At 35.3% G+C, this 19,440-nt stretch overlaps 2 protein-coding genes and 1 long non-coding RNA gene across 3 annotated transcripts; 2 read left to right on the top strand and 1 right to left on the bottom strand.

The window, feature by feature from the left end:
- Positions 1 to 372: 372 nt before the first annotated feature.
- On the bottom strand, positions 373 to 15,901 carry LOC122136596. Its single transcript, XR_006154259.1, has 3 exons — positions 15,812 to 15,901; positions 6,607 to 6,732; positions 373 to 2,284 (listed from the first exon to the last, which is right to left on the bottom strand). It is a non-coding gene; the product is annotated as an uncharacterized LOC122136596 (long non-coding RNA).
- On the top strand, positions 9,667 to 14,472 carry LOC109089051 (protein phosphatase 1 regulatory subunit 27-like). The gene is made up of 3 exons (XM_042720904.1): positions 9,667 to 10,397; positions 12,392 to 12,542; positions 13,458 to 14,472. The coding sequence occupies exons 1-3, from the start codon at positions 9,980 to 9,982 to the stop codon at positions 13,576 to 13,578; spliced, it is 690 nt and encodes a 229-aa protein (XP_042576838.1). The 5' UTR covers positions 9,667 to 9,979; the 3' UTR covers positions 13,579 to 14,472.
- LOC109089050 (mapk-regulated corepressor-interacting protein 1-like) lies at positions 15,796 to 18,728 on the top strand. Its single transcript, XM_019103175.2, has 5 exons — positions 15,796 to 15,942; positions 16,412 to 16,494; positions 17,352 to 17,467; positions 17,735 to 17,839; positions 17,976 to 18,728. Exons 2-5 carry the CDS (start codon positions 16,487 to 16,489, stop codon positions 18,038 to 18,040), a joined length of 294 nt encoding a protein of 97 aa, XP_018958720.1. The 5' UTR covers positions 15,796 to 15,942; positions 16,412 to 16,486; the 3' UTR covers positions 18,041 to 18,728.
- Positions 18,729 to 19,440: the final 712 nt, after the last annotated feature.

The following is a 19,440-nucleotide window of genomic DNA, read 5'->3' as shown; positions in this document are numbered from 1 at the left end:
GCTTTCAGATTATGTATAAAACTCAAATTCAAAAAAATTTACCCTTGGGACTAGTTTTATGGTCTAGGGTCACATATTGTGCTTTTGCGAAATATTCTAGATGGAAAACTATTCTAAAAGGAAAAAAGATAAAATTGTTGACATTGTCATGTGACATGGTGTAGTTCTTTATGGTCTACATATAGCGTTTTTCTTCTGATTCTTCTGTATTTAGGCTTTAAATTTCATAAAAGTTGTGTTCATTTCTAAATATTAGCATGAACAAAATGTCTAAGAATCACTCATTTTTGTTGGTCACAGAGCTTATTTTCTTCCGAAATCCAAAAGCCAATGGAAAAATCCTATAGGGTTTTTGTTGAGGGAACCAGTGTGATGCCAGTCATCACTGCAGCACTCTATATCCTAGAGCAGTGTAATGTGATAGGGAACCCACAACTGAATCACAATTAGAAATAAAGTAACACAGAGGAGAACAAAAAAGTAACAAAGCAGTCTTCAGATGCTATGTTTGTTACCATGTCATCAAACAACAGTTTTTATATTATTGAACCAATGGTTCAATTGACGGATGTGCGACACTACAGCTTTGGGAAGCTGTCATGACTAGCTAGTACATTTTTCCAGTGGTGCATTGAAGTATGGTAGTTAAGCAGCAAGTTAGTTGGTTATGTGAGAAATCAAGCTCAGAATGGCCTTTCTGTTGATACTTATTGGCTAGAAGTTCTTGCTGGTACAGGCCAGTTTATGCTGGTTTGGTGCTGATGGACCATTATAGGCATGGTGTCAACCAACTTAACCTTTCTGTTAAAGCTGGTTGATCAAGGAGGAATTGCTGGTTAAACTAGTTAAGAAACCTGGATAGGTCACAAGCACAGCAACATCCCATTCTAGTGCTGGTCTTATCAGCAAGGGGTAAATGGTCAGAGAAGAAGGGACTTTTGCTTTCACACACAGGGCAAGGAGGGTGAGAGGAGCACGGGTAAATCACTGTCTTGTGGCCTATTTTTGCTACACTCCACCATTAAGCTTCACATCTGCCATCTGAGCTAAACTGTTCCCCAATTTGAACAGTCCCTAGAGAACCAGCACTAATTCTATAGACTGACTTTCAGTTCCAGGAGATCATCTGTTCATACTGCTTTAAATGTTACGGATTGCGTATCTTGTGTATGACATAGTGTCTTAAATAAGTGATAGTGTTAAAATAATCTTTAATATAAACCAGAAAGATGGATATAGTTGATAAAATAATGCCATTTTATACCACATTATGTCATTTTATGCACATTTATTGCAGATGTACACTGTAAAAAAATTGTTGAAATGATTTGTTTTGTTGTGTTGGCTCAGCAAAGATCTAATTTACAACTTTTATACTGTTTAATACAAGTTTAATAAACTTATTCAACCTGCAACTTAACCAAGCACAACCGAGCAATTTTGTCTGAAATTTATTAATACTTCAGAAATTATGTTCTTTTTTTTTTTTCCTTTTTTTCTTTTTTGACATGCAACAGGAAGCTCAATGGAAAACATGTGCTGGTGACTTAAAGCAGGACAAGTCCTCAGTCTCTGGAATGGAATCCATGTGTCTATTCCGTGCAACCAGAGCCAGGTGTGGAAAAGTCTTATTTTGCTGAGTGCAAAGCTCGGTTTAAGCCTGGAAACTTCTCACAGATAACAGGCCACAGCGGGCAGTGCCAGGGCATTACTATCTGTCAGCTCTCCAGTCTGTTAAAGGCTTTATAGTCTTACATTCAGCACACAAGGGGAGTAAACATTATTTATAAAATGTTTAAAAAAATCAAATAAAAATAGAATTACATTAAGCAAATCATGACAGATCTTTCATTTATTTTGTGGGAATTGCAAGTTTTCTCATATTTTGGATGCTCAGAATGGTTCATTCTACTCTAAAGTTCATAGCATCAAGATCTTAAATGCAGCTGTTAAAACAAAAAAATCCATCAAAATACCTGTCTCATGACACATGGTGAAGACTGGCTTTCTGAGTAGACTTTTGCTAAAGACCACATGCTATCACTGCGTCTCCTGTGTCTTGACAGTGGTCAGCCCTCACAGGAGGGTGATTAGCCACTTCTTTTAGACAGTGGATTACTGAACCCTGATATAGACATGGGCGATACTGTTTTATACTGCCAGAATCTGTTCGAAGGGTCTTGATCTAAACCCCTCTCGCATCCTCGGTGGTGTTTATGGTCCAAAGATCAAAGTGAAAATCCACAGATCCGTTTCAACCCTGTTTTCTAAGGCAGCATTGAATCTGAAATAGAAGCACGTGAGAGATTAAGTGATTTAAAAATGTTCTTCATAAGCAGAAACTCAAAGCACATGCAAACCAACACATTTGATGTTAGAATGTTACTAAACTTACATTATAAGATGGTACTCTAATTCACAGGTTTATAGCGCAGTTTATAGTAAAAAAAATATTAAAAACAAAAAGATCCATATTTTATTAACTATTTCTATAAATACTGTTCATTATTGATTAGATTATATTTATAGGTCTAATTATATTTTAACATTTCTCTCACTTTGTCAACAGAGCTTTTTATTCCATCACTAAAAATGAACGAAATAAGGTTAATTTGTCACTATAATTGTGAATAAGTACGCTTTAACATATATATATATACACACACACATATATATATATATAAATATATATATATATATATATATATATACAAATACACTTAATATACTGCAAACTGAACATAATGTTTTCAACCCAACCTCATGGCAATTTGTGCATATTTTGCGAGGTGGCTAATTCATATGAATTAGTACGACCTCACTCGTAAGAATTCATACAATCTTTACTAAAGCGTACGTATTTTTCAAGTTCCTCAATTTGTACGAATTTTTGCGTATAACCTACCCCTAACCCCACCTCTAAACCTACACATCACTGGGGTCTAGTATCAAATCGCAAAAAATCGTACAAGTGAGGTCGTTTCAATTTATACAAACACCTCGTAAAATACGTACCAAGTGTTGTGTTTTCAGACAATTAATTGTTAATTGCAGTTAAATGAAAATGTATTGTAGTTTACATTTATAAAATTGCAATTAACTGAACTTTAGAGTGCTTTTTAGAGACACTTAAGTACATCTTTAAACATATCTTCAGAATTACTTCTGTTGTCTTTCAGTGGTTAAAGTTACTGCGGAATGTACGTACAAGCATTTATGGTACACTAAAATACACTTCAATGTCATTTCTATTGAAACTTGTGCATGATGTACTTAAAAATATTTGTGATCGCACATTTGATTGGGAATTATTTAAAATATATTAAATTTAAGTGTAATATCAAATAACACAATAATGTTATAGTCAAATACCTTACATGTGCTTTAGTATGTTAGTCAAGACATCAAAATAAGTGTCCTACTTTAAATAAAGTATACTTTGGGTATACTTTGTCAACCTTTTAGTAAAGCACTGAGCATGTAGCAAATCTAACGGAGTGACAGCAGGACTGACACTGCAGCCAAAGAGGCAGAGAGGTCAAATACCAAAGCTTTCATAAATGGGCAGCTTTTCAGAGTGAGAGCAGAACATAAGTTCAACACATGAAGATATGGTCAATAAAATCATCAGTACATAATAATTAACTGTAGCAGATGGTGAACTGAGGCTAATTATTTTATTCAGCGGTGAACTAGCAGTCTTCTAATTACTAGCTTTAACCCAATGGCTTACATTACATGTGTGTCATAAAACACAAGCTACTGTAAACACATATTCATTTAATAAATGATCGGTGTCAGTATATATTGAGTGAGTTTAATCAATGCAGTCATTTCCACACCTCTTCTATTTTGGCTAATTTGATTGCACATTGAATTACCAATGCTGTCATTTTAATGTAGAGTGAAGTGAACATGAAATCAAAATTGTTTACTTCCTTAATGCACATTCATGCTCTTATTATGTCTTTATATTAATTTTAACTGATATAATAAATATGTTTGTCTTCATAACCTTTATCAAATTTCACTTGCTGAAGCGACTTTTTTATGTTTTTGGATCTCTTCTGCTCATCAATAAAAAAATCAAATAAAACACTTCAATTTTGAAATATTATTGCCATTTCAAATCACTGTTTTCTCATTTAATATATTTTAAAGCAACACTATGTAACATTTACTCACGGTTCTGTTCATATTATTTTAAAGTCGAAAAACTACATAGTGTTGCTTTAAAATGTCATTTATTCCTGTGATGTAAAGCTGAATTTTCAACATCATTGCTCCAGTCTTCACTGTCACATGATCCTTCAGAAATCATTCTGATATGCTGATTTGCTGCTTAAGAAACATTTCTTGTTATTGTCAATGTTGAAAAGAGTTTTGGCTGCTTAATATTTTTCTGGAAACTGTGGTACATTTGTTTCATTGATGCACTGATAAATAGAAAGTCATTTTAAAAAGAAATCTTTTGTGAAATTATAAATGTTTTACTGTCACTTTTGATCGATTTAATGTATCCTTGCTGAATAAAAGTATTAATTAACTGATATCCGCCTGTGTAGGGAAGTAAAAAGGGTGATGGTTAAATCCATCCAGTAGATTTTAACTTGGATATAATCAAAGAAAATCCTGGCCCTGCTCACTACTGAATATTTTAAATGTTTTATATACATACAGAGAGAGAGAGAGCAAGAGACACTCAACATGGGAGTGATATGCTCGGCACTTGGTGTACTGTAGGAGTTCTCTGCTTTCTTTGTTTGTGAAGTGTGTATCACGTACACTATGAAGCAGTGTATGTGTGGGGGTGTGTGGTGTAGGGCTGCCTGTGCTATGTTTAACACGCTTTATTTGCACCGTTGACCCGATCACATGAGAGGTCACATCATGCAATAAATCAAGAAACAATCCCTTCCAGCCAATCGTGTTCATTTTCTCCTCAACTGTGGGCTCACGCTGTAAGGCACTGCCATAAAAGAGAGTGTGCAATATGATAGTCAGGCTGAAAACAGCCACCCCTGACTGGGAAAATTCAATTATCTCCACCTTAGTAATATCTCTGTGTCTAGACTTCAGCTCTGAGCCACTTGTACTTCAAAAAAAAAAAAACTTCAAACAATCATATACCAGTATACTGTACTTTGGTCATTTAAGGAAAGACATTACAAGTCACACTTTAGTTTGGGGAGCAATTCTCACTATTAACTAAGTATTAACTATGACTTTTGCCTCAATAAACTCCTAATTTAATGCTTATTAATAGTTAGTAAGGAAGTTGTTAAATGTAAGTAACATAAAATATGGACATGCAGAATAAGGCATTAATGTGCGCTTAATAAGTACTAATAAACAGCCAATATGCTAGTAGTATGCATACTAATAAGTTAATAGAGATAATTGACCCTTCGCAAAGACCTGCCCCCCCCCCCACTTAGTTACTGTTGCTATGTCTGACAAGCCATGTTGCGCTCACGCCACACAACATGTTCTCATGCAGTGAAAAATACATCGCAGAGCAAAGAGGAAACTGACGACGCGCCGACAGACAAGACAGAGCAGTTTACTTTGGGTATGAAATAAAGTCTAAGCTCTTAAATTTTGTAATTTTTAAAAGAAATAAATAGTGTTTTGTGGCTCTTTAATGTGTGGTGACAGATCGCTGTAACGCCTCAGTTCAAGCAGCACATGAACCGATAATCTCTTCCTCTTTACTAGTTATTATAGCACACAATAAACATGAATGAACATCAGAAGGGATCTTGCTTCAACTGCGGAAAGACGTTTATACACACCATTTTTCAACTCTCCTGTTGGGTTCGTTTGTCAGACAAAAATGGTAGATTCAGGGTTATGATTGGTCAGATCGCCTGTCAATCAAACTCCTTGCAAAGGCTCAATTGGTCCTTAAAATAAAGTGTTTCCACACTACAGGTGAATAGGGTAAACATTTTAAACAACATATGTCACCGTAGTTTTCCCAGTTGATTAATCACACTGCATCAAGACAGTTGTTTTGTATTACAAGTTTTCTGAAATGGTATGCTTAAATATGCAAAGCAGGCATTGTGTAATTAAGTATGCACTCATTTGTATTCAATTACAGAAACCTACTCTATAAAGCCAGGTTTAAAGTTCTCGTTTCATTTTGTCGGTTGACATAATGGAGTTAAAGGTTTTTATCACTCCATAAATCAGAATATACTGTCAACAGCCAGAAAAAAAAAAGTTATATAAATAGGGCGAATGTTATATAAGCAAACTCCTCTGTTAAAACCCTCAGAATATCGAAAGGATTAAAACTGGATCAGTGTAAGAGAAAAAACTAATTTTGAGAAATGGTAGGCTGTCAAAACTGACGTTTCTCATAAACACACAAAATGACTACTCAAAAGTGACTTGAACAACACAAGAGAGGTGGTCCTCCAATGTATGATGAGGTATAGAGCGATATACTTATTGCAATGTGTATCATATCATATCTTCAAATTCGTCCTCAGAGGTGTTGACATAGAGACGTACCAATAACTGATATTATTGCATGCTGGTCGTGTCCTTTTCAGGTCATAATAGTGTTGATAATATGAGCTGAGATGGATTATGTACTTGCTATTTCTCTTGGCTGGACGACACCTCCTGTGAAATGCTGCAGCCTGAAACCAAGGCCTTTGAAATCCAGATGGAAGCAGCTCAGATGCTCCTGGAGGACAGCTGCAGTGGTGCGGGTCAGACCTGAGGATCAGAGGACGGTGAAAACACACAAATGACTGCTCAGAACACAGTCCAGCTATGTGAGAGCAGGCACGTACAACCGTCTGACCTTTTCAAGTCCTTGAAGGTCAAGAAGAAGAAATCAGGATTTAATTAAAAAGGGAAAAAAATGGCAGTATATGACTGGATGTGGGGAATTTATTAAAAGTAGGTGTTAGACAGAATATCTGAGCTGCTCAATCGAAGTACACATTGATCTGGGGTTTCAGAAAAAAAACATCACACAACATGTTGTTCTTATGAAGCCACACAATAGCTTTTTCATGCCCTCCGCTGCATCAATAGCTGCGTTTCCATTACCCTTCAAATTGCACAAATTGAAACACCCCTTATGGAAACACATAAATTTCGCAAAACTCCCATGTATTGCAAAAATGTTTTACATTAAGTGGTTTTTTAGGCTATTAGAAAATGGAATATATCACAAAACTGCTATGACAACAGTTTTTTTTTGCATTTACAGGTCATCTGACGCACAGAAAATCACATGTGTATAATACTATAACCTCCAAGAAATACCTCACACATGGCCACTCTCAAGCATGAGTGGCTTTCCTTGCCATTAATGCTTGGATGGATAACCCCTTATTTACACACCACTCTACCAGCTGTGCCACGGCACATAAGCATCCCAGAAGTGTCTCTACGCACTGCTTTGCTGAAGATACACGCATACGTCTCCTTCGATTATTGGCAGCAATATACATAAACCTACCAACATCTGTCACCATGACTTATTGCGAGAGTAAAAATTGTGTTTCTGTCCTGTAACATCGGCAAATGGAAATGGCGTCATTTCCTTTAATTTATAAAATATCACAAAAAAAATTGTGCAAATTACTAATGGAAATGTCTTCTTCGACTTCTTCAAAGACTTCTTCAAAATTTGCACTTCTCCATAACCAAACTTGTTGTACATAGACATGTCGTGCCAAGTGGATGCCAAACTCCACTGGTTCTCACATAAGTTGAAACCAGTCAAGACACTGAATATGTAAAAAATAAATAAAACAAAACAAACAAACATATTCCAAAAAAAATGAAAAAAAAAAAACCATAACAAACAAACAAAACAAAACAAACAAACATATTCCTTAATTTAAAAAAATATAAATGCTAGCTGAAAGAAGAGGAAAATAAAATGAAAAAAAAAAACTATATAGACAGTATTTAAAATAAAAGACAAATGCAATTTTAAGTCAAATTAAAATGAAAACAGAAACAAAAACTGAAAACGAATTCTAAATATTTAAAAAGTATATATCTCAATAGTACTAAAACAACAGTGGTCTGATCCTCGTTAAGATATTGTATGACTACACTGAACACAACACAGCACATATATTTTTACATACTTTTATGTTGCTTTTTTGTTTCTGCAACTTCACAGGCAGTGTACACAATGTATACTTTTACACTTTGGAACTTATTTTGTGTTTCACAGAAGAAATAAAGTCATATGGCAACATGAAAATCAGTTAATAATAAAAACATATCAATTTTGAGGTGAACAATTCCATTAAGCAAATGGGAAATAATGTTTATAATATAAACATTCAATCTTAGTTAATGACTATATCATATCATATTAATTAACTACTATACTGTATTGGGTTATGGATAGAGACGGTTGCTTGTAACTATGCATAACTTCCTGTTAAGTACATATAACATGTAACTACTTCAACTTAAAGTGTTACCTAATTTATTTACAATATTAGTGATGTATTCATTCTATTAATACTAGAAATACATTTCAATTAAAATTCATTTAACCACATTATTACATAATGAATTCCTATATAGGATGGCTAAAGCAGCTTGTCTGGGCTTTGTATGTCCCATCATGACATACAGAAATAGAATCAATGATCCGACTAAAATCGAAAAGGACCATTTTTTGTGCGCCTGCACCATATGACCTACTTGTTTCAATACTGAGAGCGATGGTAAATTTAGCAGGCCTAATTTACAGCCGTGTGACCCAGCACTAGACAGCATCAATTGCTCTGGCACAGCACACAGCCTGTTTAGATGCTTGTTTGAGCTTTATGCCTCAATAAAGTTATGTTTGTTAGGGCTAGGGTTAGGGTTAGGTATGTTGTGTGTGCTTTCTGGTACATCATATCATGCTTTGAATTTTGTGAAAACCTCAAGTAATGATAACAAACCGGTTTCAGCCTGATATGCATGCGTGAGCTTAAACTGAGAATCATTTCAATCGATTATATGCATACTGGGATAGTTCAACTAGACACTAAAAAACATTAGAACAACAAAATTGTTATTTTAAATGTGTTATAGGCAATATATGATTACTTTGTCAATAGTGTAACCTTGGGTTGCATTTGGAGTCATATACTTCCAAATATCTTTTCAACTTTTTAAAATATTTTTCATTTATTCTTTCATTCATTCTCAATATGTGTTGGCACATCAATCCAAAAATGTTTTTTCAGCCATGTACTGTAGCTTGTTTTGTCAGTGTTCAAGAATCAGTGCGTTGTGTTCTCTGAGCTGTATCGATATCCAAAACCTACGATCAACATGATTTATAGTACTTTAAAATGTTATAAAGATCACGTCTCTTTCAGGTCTTAGAGTGAAGCTCCTCTCGTAAAACGCTCATTCTCTTCAGCTGTTGCCCATGTGCTCAATCACGCCATCAAGGATGAGCTCATTTATGTGGCAAACACACATTGTCCATGTTTTTCGAAAGAGACCCTGCAGGTTGCTCAGAGGACATTCACTGGGGCTGTCATAGATGTTTATGAGGGGGCGGAGTCAAAACTTGAATGCATGTGAAAGTACAGTGGGAGGAGTTACATCGCAGTCACTCGATACAAGGGATGACATCCCCAAAATAACCCTACAAAGGGTATATAGGACCCTGCTTTAACCTTCACTCTCAAAAGAGCAGACTGTAGGTGATGAACAAGAGGTGATGGAACAGATAAACTAACCAAACTTGACAAGAAAACAAATCCCCCCCAATAAGGAACAAATTCCTCTGGAAAAGTGACATTATTTTGGACTTGAAGCGGATTGTAAAAACTGAAGACAGTGTGAACCCAAAGTCAAGGTTCAAGATCTTCCCCAAAACAGGATTTTACTCTTGCGTGGAGCTTTACTTGAGTTTCAGAGTGTCTTTTGTCCTCCTCTTGAGCCTAGAGCCAAGGGGGGAGGCAAAGCCGTGACGTCTGCGGGAATGAAGTACAGCTGCCAGTACCCGGTGTCACAGTACACACGCTCCAGCACACACTACACCTCCACTCATTATACACCGTCACACTACTCCAGCAGCTCGTACTCGCCCGGATACTACAGTTCCACAAAGTACAGCCCGACTACACTCCACACGCCATCATACCACACTCCACCGGCTTACACACCTGCCTACAAGCCCACCTCCACTTACACCCCCATCTATAGCAAGGCGTCCCGGCAGAGCAGCTCAGCCCGGACAAGCGTACAGCTTACTCCTACTGTAGCCCTCAAACCCGCCCGGGCCGTGCGGTTCACTAACGATGTCGTATTCCAGGATTTGGTCCGGCACAGTGAGCTGGAACAGATCGGTCGGTTTATGAGGGCGAGGAAAGTGCGTCTGGACACCATCTTCCATTCTGGTGAGTGAACCTCAGCTTTCATACATCGAGTGCAAACAAATTCATTCACTTGTTTAATCTATGACCACCAGTACCAGCATAATTTAAGTGTGTTGAAATGAAGTAAACCATTTGTAGGTCAACTTCCTGTAGAGTGTAAACTCTTTGGCTTTATGGTATGTTTAAAACATAGATCAAACATAGCGGTCTGACATGTCAACTTCTGGTTTAACCAATCGTAGGAAGTTGAGGCAGGGCCAATGGGGGGTTAAGCTTCACCAGTTATGGTGCATCTAAGTCATGTTGGAAAGATTGTATTCATGAGTTAATTGCACATGAACGTCACAACAACAACGTTATGAGCTTACGAGCTGTAAACTCAGGAAAAACATGTTGAATGCAATAGATGCAGTATCTGTATTGATGGTAAATTTGTTCAAATTAGTTTTTTTAATTTATTTATTGACAATAAAACTAAGTTGGATGTACAAAATACAATAGTATTGTCGACTGTTAATTGATAATTATAAAAATATAAAAACTTAAAACTGCACAATTAATAAATTTTATGAATATGTAGATTTAAAAAAAAAAAAAAATAACTTTTTAAACCATTAACCCACAAAAGCATACATAACCATTTTGCTCCAACCAAAGTTATTCGTACGCACTTGACATCGTAATTACGACATTTCATAAATGTGAACTTTCCAGGAGGACTTTAACACACCATTTGCCTCTTTTAGCACATGCTGTAATAGTAAAAGGATGTTACGTCCTTGGATTGCTTTTCAAATAAGTAACACCAGTTACTTCGCAAAAAAAAAAAAAAAAAAAAAAAAAAAAACAGTTACTTCGCAAAAAAAAAAAAAAAAAAAAAAAAAAAAAAACAGATTCAGTATTCCTCAAAATGAATAAAAACAGTGAAACAGTGAACTCAGAATATGATGCTTAATGTTAAATAACACAAATATCCTTTATGTATTTAATCCCATTTTATTAACCAGTGTCTTTGCTACTGACCTTCGATGATCAAATTCAACCATACTAATAAGCAAAAATTACTCTAGATAAACATTTGTGCTTCTTTTTTATTATTGCTGAAGTGTGTTTAACTTTCTTTTTTTACTGTTCTACTGGCTTATTCATTTCACTTTTGGCGTGAAAGGGCTTTTAAGTTTGCCAAAACCAGAACTTTTTTATATTAAAAACAAACAAGCACGCCCTGCCCAGATTTGAAAAGTAATGCAAAAGTAGCATAACACATTACATTACATAAAAAGTAACTACGTAATGTAATTAGTTACTTTTTGAGGGAGTAACGCAGTATTGTAATGCATTACTTTTAAAAGTAACTTTTCCCAACACTTTTTGTCGCTAGGGCAGTACCATTAAAGGGACAAATTTTCACCCCTTAAAAGTGCATATCAGTACCTTAGAGTAGTAGTGTGCACCTATAAGGTACTACTAAAACTTTTCAGGGATAAATAAGATACAAAGATGTCCCTTTGAGGGTACTGCCCTAGTGACAAAAGGTGGTACCCCTACATATATTTTGTTTGTTTGTTTGTTTGCCTTATATTTTTATATGTTGGCATCAAGGAGTTCTAATATAGAGTGATCAGTCACATGATGGCTCAGGTGATTGGTTAAAAAGTTTTCCAGAGATGATTGCATATGGTGGAAAATTCAAATCACCGATTTCTACAGCCGTATGCTCCAGCTGAGCAACTGGCATTAAGATGAACGGGAACCTAAATGGATAGCGGCGTTTGCCAAATAATAGAAAATTCAGGGGATTATTTTGGGATTATGTTTGGTATGGCACAGAAATTACACTCTAAACTTTGAAAATTGATAAATAAATAGTTTTTGATTTGTCTTTTTAGGTGTAAACAGTTAAAGCGTATGGCATCTGTTTGAGTCTGAGGTATTTTCTGGAAAAGTTTAATCTCACTGCTATCTGGAAAGAGAAACTGAGCTGCCCACCCTAACAAAAACTGGCTTTTTCTCAGGAATGGCAGCACTCCATGAAGCCGTTCTCTCAGGAAACCTGGAGTGTGTGAAGCTCCTGATAAAGTACGGAGCTGACGTTCACCAGAGGGATGAGAACGGCTGGACGCCACTGCACATGGCGTGCAGCGACGGTTATCCTGAGATTGCACGGTGAGAACAAACTCATGCATGGACAGTCCAATAAGCAATATCAACAAAAAAGTCACAATTTGAAAAACAAATTTGGTATTGCATTGAATTCAAACCTTGCAAAAACAAATGCAAATGAAAACCATGACAGAGTTCCAAATAACACTATCAACTAAAAGGCACTTTCCTTTTAAGGCAACAATCATAACTGAAATAAAACCTCAGAAGTGACCAATCATTCAAATAACACTCATTATAAGACACTTCTGAGAGACCTGACTCTCAACTGATTTCAATAGAGTTTAGAATGTTGCTAAGCTTATAGTATTATATTGAGTAAAGTGGTCGATTTTTTTTAATTTACCTATATTTTTATTGTGAGCAGTGCTGGGTTGGGGAACAGAGCCATTAATTACAGTTTAGCATTCATTTTATCCCCCTTGTGAAAATAAAAGTGTGTTTAACTTAATAACTATAATTATAAAATTAAAGACCACTTAAGTGTACTTAAAGAGTACACTTTCATGACTGTTTCACACTTAAGTGAACATAAAAAGTGCTCTTTGTAATAAAATAAAATCAAACGTTTTACTTTAAAATACATTTTAAATCATAATGTTTTCATATTCTTACTTGTTTTGATGTGTCGACAATAGAAGTAAAATGAAAATACAAAACATCCTGCTTATGAGTTCCAAATAAGCATTCTAAAGTTCAGCTAAAATATGTTAATTTAATTGCGGTTAACATCAATTAAGTCTCCAAAAACATTAGTTCAGTTGAACTTAAGCATATTATTCCTGTAATATGTTCTCTCTCTTTTTTTTTTTTTTAAGTTTGTCAAAGTGTACTTCTTTTTTCAAGGGTATATTATTAGATTACTAATGTTTGCTAAATTAGTTAAAATGTAAATGTAAAATATAATTCCTCCTTTAGGTACCTTCTCTCTCTGGGTGCCAGTGTGGAGGCCGAGAATGAAAACGGGGAGAAACCAGCAGACCTCATCGACCCAGACTGCAAAGAACTGCTCAAGCTCTTCGAGACAGGCTGTGTTTGAGAAAACTTGAAAAAAAAAAAAAGCTAGCTTTCAAAAAACATTCAGATCACTTTCCTGAGCTTCGCATTATGTGTGATTCTCCTGAATATTCTTTATATCTTTTTTTTTTTTGGCTTTTAACTAGACACAACATTATTATACAGTACAGAGGGACACCAAACCCTGCATATCTGTTTGCTTTTGTATTTCTGAGTGAAACACATTATTGAACGAATTAAAATAAAGGGTGGGACTTTTATCCATTGGGAATAGACTGGATTATGAAAAGTGGGTGTATATACTGCAATGCAGTCAGATGTTTGAAGGAAGGTTTTGTAATGTCAGAAAAAAAGAAAAGTTGTTTTAGAGGGGAAGCAAGTTATTAAACTTTGATAAAAAAAAGAAGACAAATGGAATAACATACACAATAAGACCAGAAATGTTAATGTAAAACATGCATGTGTCAGAAAATCACCACACATTTGCACAAACCAGCATCTCTCAATGTTTACAGACAGACCTTCTCTGTACGCCATCTGCAATTGTTCTTTTTCACTGCTGTGTTAACCATACTTTGTACCAGGAGTCCCTTTGACATGCTCTTGACTGTTATCATTTTCACAATTCAGAAAAGTGATCTTTTATGTGACAAGGGATGCGATCCTGTTTATGTGAAGAGATGCTTGCTGAGAAGTGCACAGCCCAGAATGAAGCGTGGTGCCGTCTGTCTGCTGGGCAGCAGGAGAGCACAGAACCACAACCTGCCATCAGACTCGCTTATGAAGAAATACTGAGGCTTTGTGCGTTACTGTTAAAAGTGAGGGCACTACTGACATTTTGAATGTCTCTTGTCAAAGTCTTATCTTTATCTTATTTTTTACAATGTTTTCATAAATAAAGCTGCTTTTATATAAATATTGAGTTGCGATTTGCATCAAACCCTTTGAAGATTATAAAAACTTAATGCTGCCTAACTGGAATATATAGATGACTTAATTTACTCATTTATATGAATGCTGTCTCAAACGATTAATCGCAATTAATCGCATCCAAAATATATTCGTTTTTGTTTACATAATACATGTGTGTGTACTGTGTATATTTATTATGTATATATACGTAAATGCAAATAATATATATTTAAGAAAAATATGTTTATATGTTAAATTTATTTATATATAATATAAATAATATGAATATAAATGTATACATGTATTTTCAAAATATACACTGTATGTGTGTGTATTTATATATACATAATAAATATACACAGTACACACACATATTATGTAAACAAAAACTTTTATTTTGGATACGATTAATCGCGATTAATCATTTGACAGCAGTAGTTTATATTTTTTCTCTCTGGCAATATTTGATATAGGTCTTGATCTATGTGCTTCCAAAGAGCTTATAAGGTTATGTTTTTCAGTCAGAGGAATCTTCATTTCAGCAACATTCACTGTTCCCAAGTAGATTCAGTAAACAAAACAGTGAAAATATGTATTAAAGTAAAATAAACATAATCAAATCATGATGTTTTTCACTAGCTAAACACGAGGAAGAATGATATTTAGTCATTTGAGTCATGCACCTCTAAAATAAGACACAGTAATAAATGTCAGCTATTTATCAACGCTCATTTTACCAATACACAATAATAAAAGTGTATGTCACGATATGTGACCCTGGAGCACAAAACCAGTCATAAGTCCCACATGCATATTTGTAGCAATAGCCAACATTACATTGCATGAGTCAAAATTATACATTTTTATTTTATGCCAAAAAGCATAAGGATATTAAGTAAAGATCATGTTCCATGCAGATATTTCGTAAATTTCCTACCGTAAATATATCAAAACTTAATTTTTGATTAGTAATATGCATTGCTAAAGACTCCATCTGGACAACTTTAAAGTTGATCTTCTCAATATTTTGATTTTTTTGCACCCCCAGATTCCAGATTTTCAAATAATATCTATTTTTCTTTTTCAAATAGTTGTAGCCAAATATTGTCCTATCCTAACAAGCCATACATCAATGGAAAGCTTATTTATTTAGCTTTCAATATATATATATATATATATATATATATATTATCATATATATATATATATATATATATATATATATATATATATATATATATATATATATATATATATATATATATATATATATATATATATATATATATGTGTTTGCAAACAGTTTAGTTTTATGGAAGCTAATTTAACAGCACGTCGGCTACCTCTGTCCGCGCATGCGCCCCTCTCTCGGCTTCTTCGGCTGAACCGGAAATAATTGGTTGGCATTAGCAACGTCTCGGCCGATCCAGGCCTGAATACAGAGATAGCAGAAGAAACAGAAACAGACAGACAGGTTTGAAACGGCTAATTTACTCGTTTTCCACCGTGTGCCCGTTAGTCTGAATGTTTCGCGATGCGTTCGCTGTGTTAATGCTCAGATTGCTTGTGAAGTCAGCATCAGTTCCTCGCTATGAACACAATGCTAACAGACTAGCTGCTAGAAACTCATAAACAATAACAAACACCGAGTCACTGAATTACCTTCCTCAAATTAAATCCTGTCCTCTCGCTTGTGATTGAAGTACAGTGGCATGTGTCTGTGTAGCGCATTTAATGTCTCTGTCCAGCATAATGCACAGATGAGCAAAGTACAAATATGTTCAAATCACTGATGGTGCTTCTGCACTGATCTCAGAGTGAGTCGGTCATGTCAGCTAATAAACTGTGCACCAGTGATTGCGTTTTCGGTTTTGCTGTCTGGATCTTTTATTCAAATTCAACAACTGAATGACAATTAGTGTGTTTTAAATCTCTCCCCTTAGAAAACACACTGAAGAACAGGCAAACAATCCTGTTGAGCCTCATACTGAGATTGTGAGGCAAGAGACTATAACAGAATGACCAGGTAAAGTCGTTTGGCTTTTATTCAGAGTATTTGTATATGTTTTTAATTGTGAAATAATATTTATTACAGTTTTCCATTTGAATATATTGTAAAATAGCCTATACTTAATTACTGTGATGGTAAAGCTGAATTTTCAGCATTTCTGAAGGATTGTGTGACACTAAAGACTGGAGTATCATGCTGAAAATTCAGCTTTACCCTCACAGAAATATATTTGAACATGCTAACATAGTTCTTTAAAAAGAAAAAATCACAATATCAATGTTTTACTGTATTTAGATTTATTGAGCACATTTTTTTATTTATTTCTAAAACATTTCAGCAATGCTTATAATTACTGCTGGAAGGGTGTTTCTAATAAAAAGGCTGAGAGAGTGATGGTAAATGTTATATCTCTCTTCTGACTTAACTCTTTTGAAAAAGTTTTTTTTGAGCAAATGGGAAGGCATTTTTGCTGTAGTCTCCGGTTTTTTAACTATGAAAATGTATCTAACTAGCACAGCTTTTGAGAAACCCAAAAATGCAAAAAGCCTCCATATTCAATCATCACACGACTATGAAAGCACCTTCTGCTGAGTTTGTTTTCACAGTTTCGGGTGACAGGTTTCAGTTTAACAGCTGATGTGTCTCTATTCTGAGAATGTTTGTTATTACAGTTCTAAAACTTGGGGAAAATACCTTTTTAATACTATATGTAAAAATAATTGAGAGAAAGGAGAAAAAAAGTATGTTTGTGGCTAGATTCTTGGAATTGTAGCAAAAATGAACATTATTTTTAGCACCTAAGTACAGTCTCTCAGTATTTTTTTTAATGCATGCTGGAATATTGTATTCAGTGTCTTCTGTGTCTTCTCCAGCTCCTCCACCCCTAGAATGCACACGTACAAGAGGACCTCCAGCCCTCGATCACCAACGAATACAGGAGAGCCTTTCACACCAGCACATGAAGAAAATGTGCGCTTCATCCACGACAGTAAGACACGAGATGCACCTTTTAAGCTGAGCACCAAAACTGTGATTTCCATGCGTGAGAACATCACAGAAATGTAAAAAATCTATAAAAAGTGTGGAAATGTAATTTCTGTCATAGCGATGCTCTGCTTTTAAATATGTCATTGGATACAGTCATTTTTTAAAAATAAAATCCTTATTCCATAATTCTGTACATCGTGTAAATGTATTGGTCGAAAAGCGTAGGAGACATTAGTGTTGTTGTAATGCTTCTGTGTTTTCATTCCAGCTTGGCTTTGTGTTTTGAGAGACATTAAATCCCCACAAAACAGTGAACGTAATGATCGTGGACCACAGGAGTATGTGGAGAAAAACCCAAATCCCAACCTACATTGTAAGTTTACCTTTATGTAAAAGTTTTCATTGTACCTATTTATGTGGACAAAGTTCATGGCATGTGTTTTTTGTTTTGTTTGGGGTTTTTTTTCAATCGGTTTGCGTCATTGTTTTGTCTCTTTTTTTTCTTTCAGCTTTTATACCGGTGGACCTGAGTGACCTTAAGAAGCGGAACACACAAGACTCCAAGAAGTCTTAAACCGCTCCCTCTCTTTCTAAACCAGCAGTTTTGTCCTCCCTTTCACATTTGGGACCTTTTTACTCTATCAGTCTTCTGTCGGCCAACAAAGATCCACAAGCTGGGAGATCTGGCCACTTTAGTCCAGAAAGCTTCTCTTTTCTCTGCCTCTTGGACCTGTGGTCTGGACTTACAGGCTGACATCTATTTATGCGTTACATTTTACACAAGAGTGGCCATTCCCTGTTTTTCATGTTTTTTTTGTTTTTTTTTAATTAAAGACCTGTTTCAGGGTTTTTTTCCATACTCCTTGGGTTTAAATTCCATGTGCATTTTTTTTTTTTTTTTTTTTTTGATGTGGAGATGAGAAATGAGAAAGGCAAAGAACAGTGATGCTTAAACTGTTGGACATGACTCTTCACAAACTGTCTCAAAACGAGACGCGGTCCTGGAATACACTCCTTTTTCGAAACATGTTGATCACCTGATGGGGAGCAAGTCGACTGACTGTTCAGTTAGTTTCATAGATTGATTGATTCGGTAGAAGAATTAAGCGAGTTTTGTCTGATTGGCTCGGCAAATATTTTTAGTAAACGTACCTCCATTTTTAACTATGACTTGATACCTTCAAAACCTTTAAGTAGACTTTTCCACATCTTTCGTTCCCAGCCTTTAAAATAGAATTAAAATAAAGATTACTTTTCTGTTATCTCAGCCTCTCTGGATTGTATTTATCGTGGAGTTTGTCTGATGACTTTAAGGTCAACTGTGTGCTAAAATGCTTCTTTTCTGGAAATCCTCATGACACAAATTGAAATCACAGACCTGTGCAAATGCATGTCTGAGCAAACACTCTATAGAAGAGCAGGAGCAGTAACAAATCATCTTTCTGATTTGACGATTTAGATTTTAACGAGCGTTTTGGGGATGAATGAAATGATACAGGACTGGGAAAGTCTGAAATGAAACAATGTTTTAATCCCACTTTTCATAGTATCTGCAATCTGCATTTAGACTGATTCAAGACGGCATCTAGATTTTGGTAACCCATAATGTGTGGTAACTATTATATTTTGATTTTAAGTCATGGTCTGTCTCTCAATATGCGTTCTTTAGCGATCACGCAACCACATATTACCCATATAAGTCATCAATAACCGTCGAAGTTCAATTCCTATTCTCACGAACGCAAGTACAGAGGACGCATGGAAGTGCCAGGATGTGTTCTTGATATCGAGGATGCATCGAGTGCAGACTTGATAGAATCGAGCCGTTAGAAATCACAGAAGACGCTGCGCGCGGCCGGTGTACGGAAACCTGCAAGCTTTAAACTCGCTCTCGCAAATGCTTGACGGCTCTTGAAAAGTAAACATTTACCGTTTTGTTTTACTTAATTTTAATAAAGATATGAGACCTGGAGA

Source organism: Cyprinus carpio, chromosome B3 (genome assembly GCF_018340385.1).
Source record: "Cyprinus carpio isolate SPL01 chromosome B3, ASM1834038v1, whole genome shotgun sequence".
NCBI classification, from domain to species: domain Eukaryota; kingdom Metazoa; phylum Chordata; class Actinopteri; order Cypriniformes; family Cyprinidae; genus Cyprinus; species Cyprinus carpio.
This window is presented reverse-complemented; position numbering and strand designations above follow the sequence as displayed.

What these genes read in the sequence shown, in the direction of transcription:
- LOC109089050 (XM_019103175.2), top strand. An exon ending in TGTGCGCTTCATCCACGACA is followed by an intron (nt 17,468 to 17,734) that starts GTAAGACACGAG and finishes TTTTCATTCCAG; the next exon opens with CTTGGCTTTGTGTTTTGAGA. An exon ending in CCCAAATCCCAACCTACATT is followed by an intron (nt 17,840 to 17,975) that starts GTAAGTTTACCT and finishes TTTTTCTTTCAG; the next exon opens with CTTTTATACCGGTGGACCTG.
- LOC109089051 (XM_042720904.1), top strand. Translation starts at nt 9,980, where the DNA reads ATGAAGTACAGCTGCCAGTACCCGGTGTCACAGTACACACGCTCCAGC. An exon ending in GGACACCATCTTCCATTCTG is followed by an intron (nt 10,398 to 12,391) that starts GTGAGTGAACCT and finishes GCTTTTTCTCAG; the next exon opens with GAATGGCAGCACTCCATGAA. An exon ending in GGTTATCCTGAGATTGCACG is followed by an intron (nt 12,543 to 13,457) that starts GTGAGAACAAAC and finishes TTCCTCCTTTAG; the next exon opens with GTACCTTCTCTCTCTGGGTG.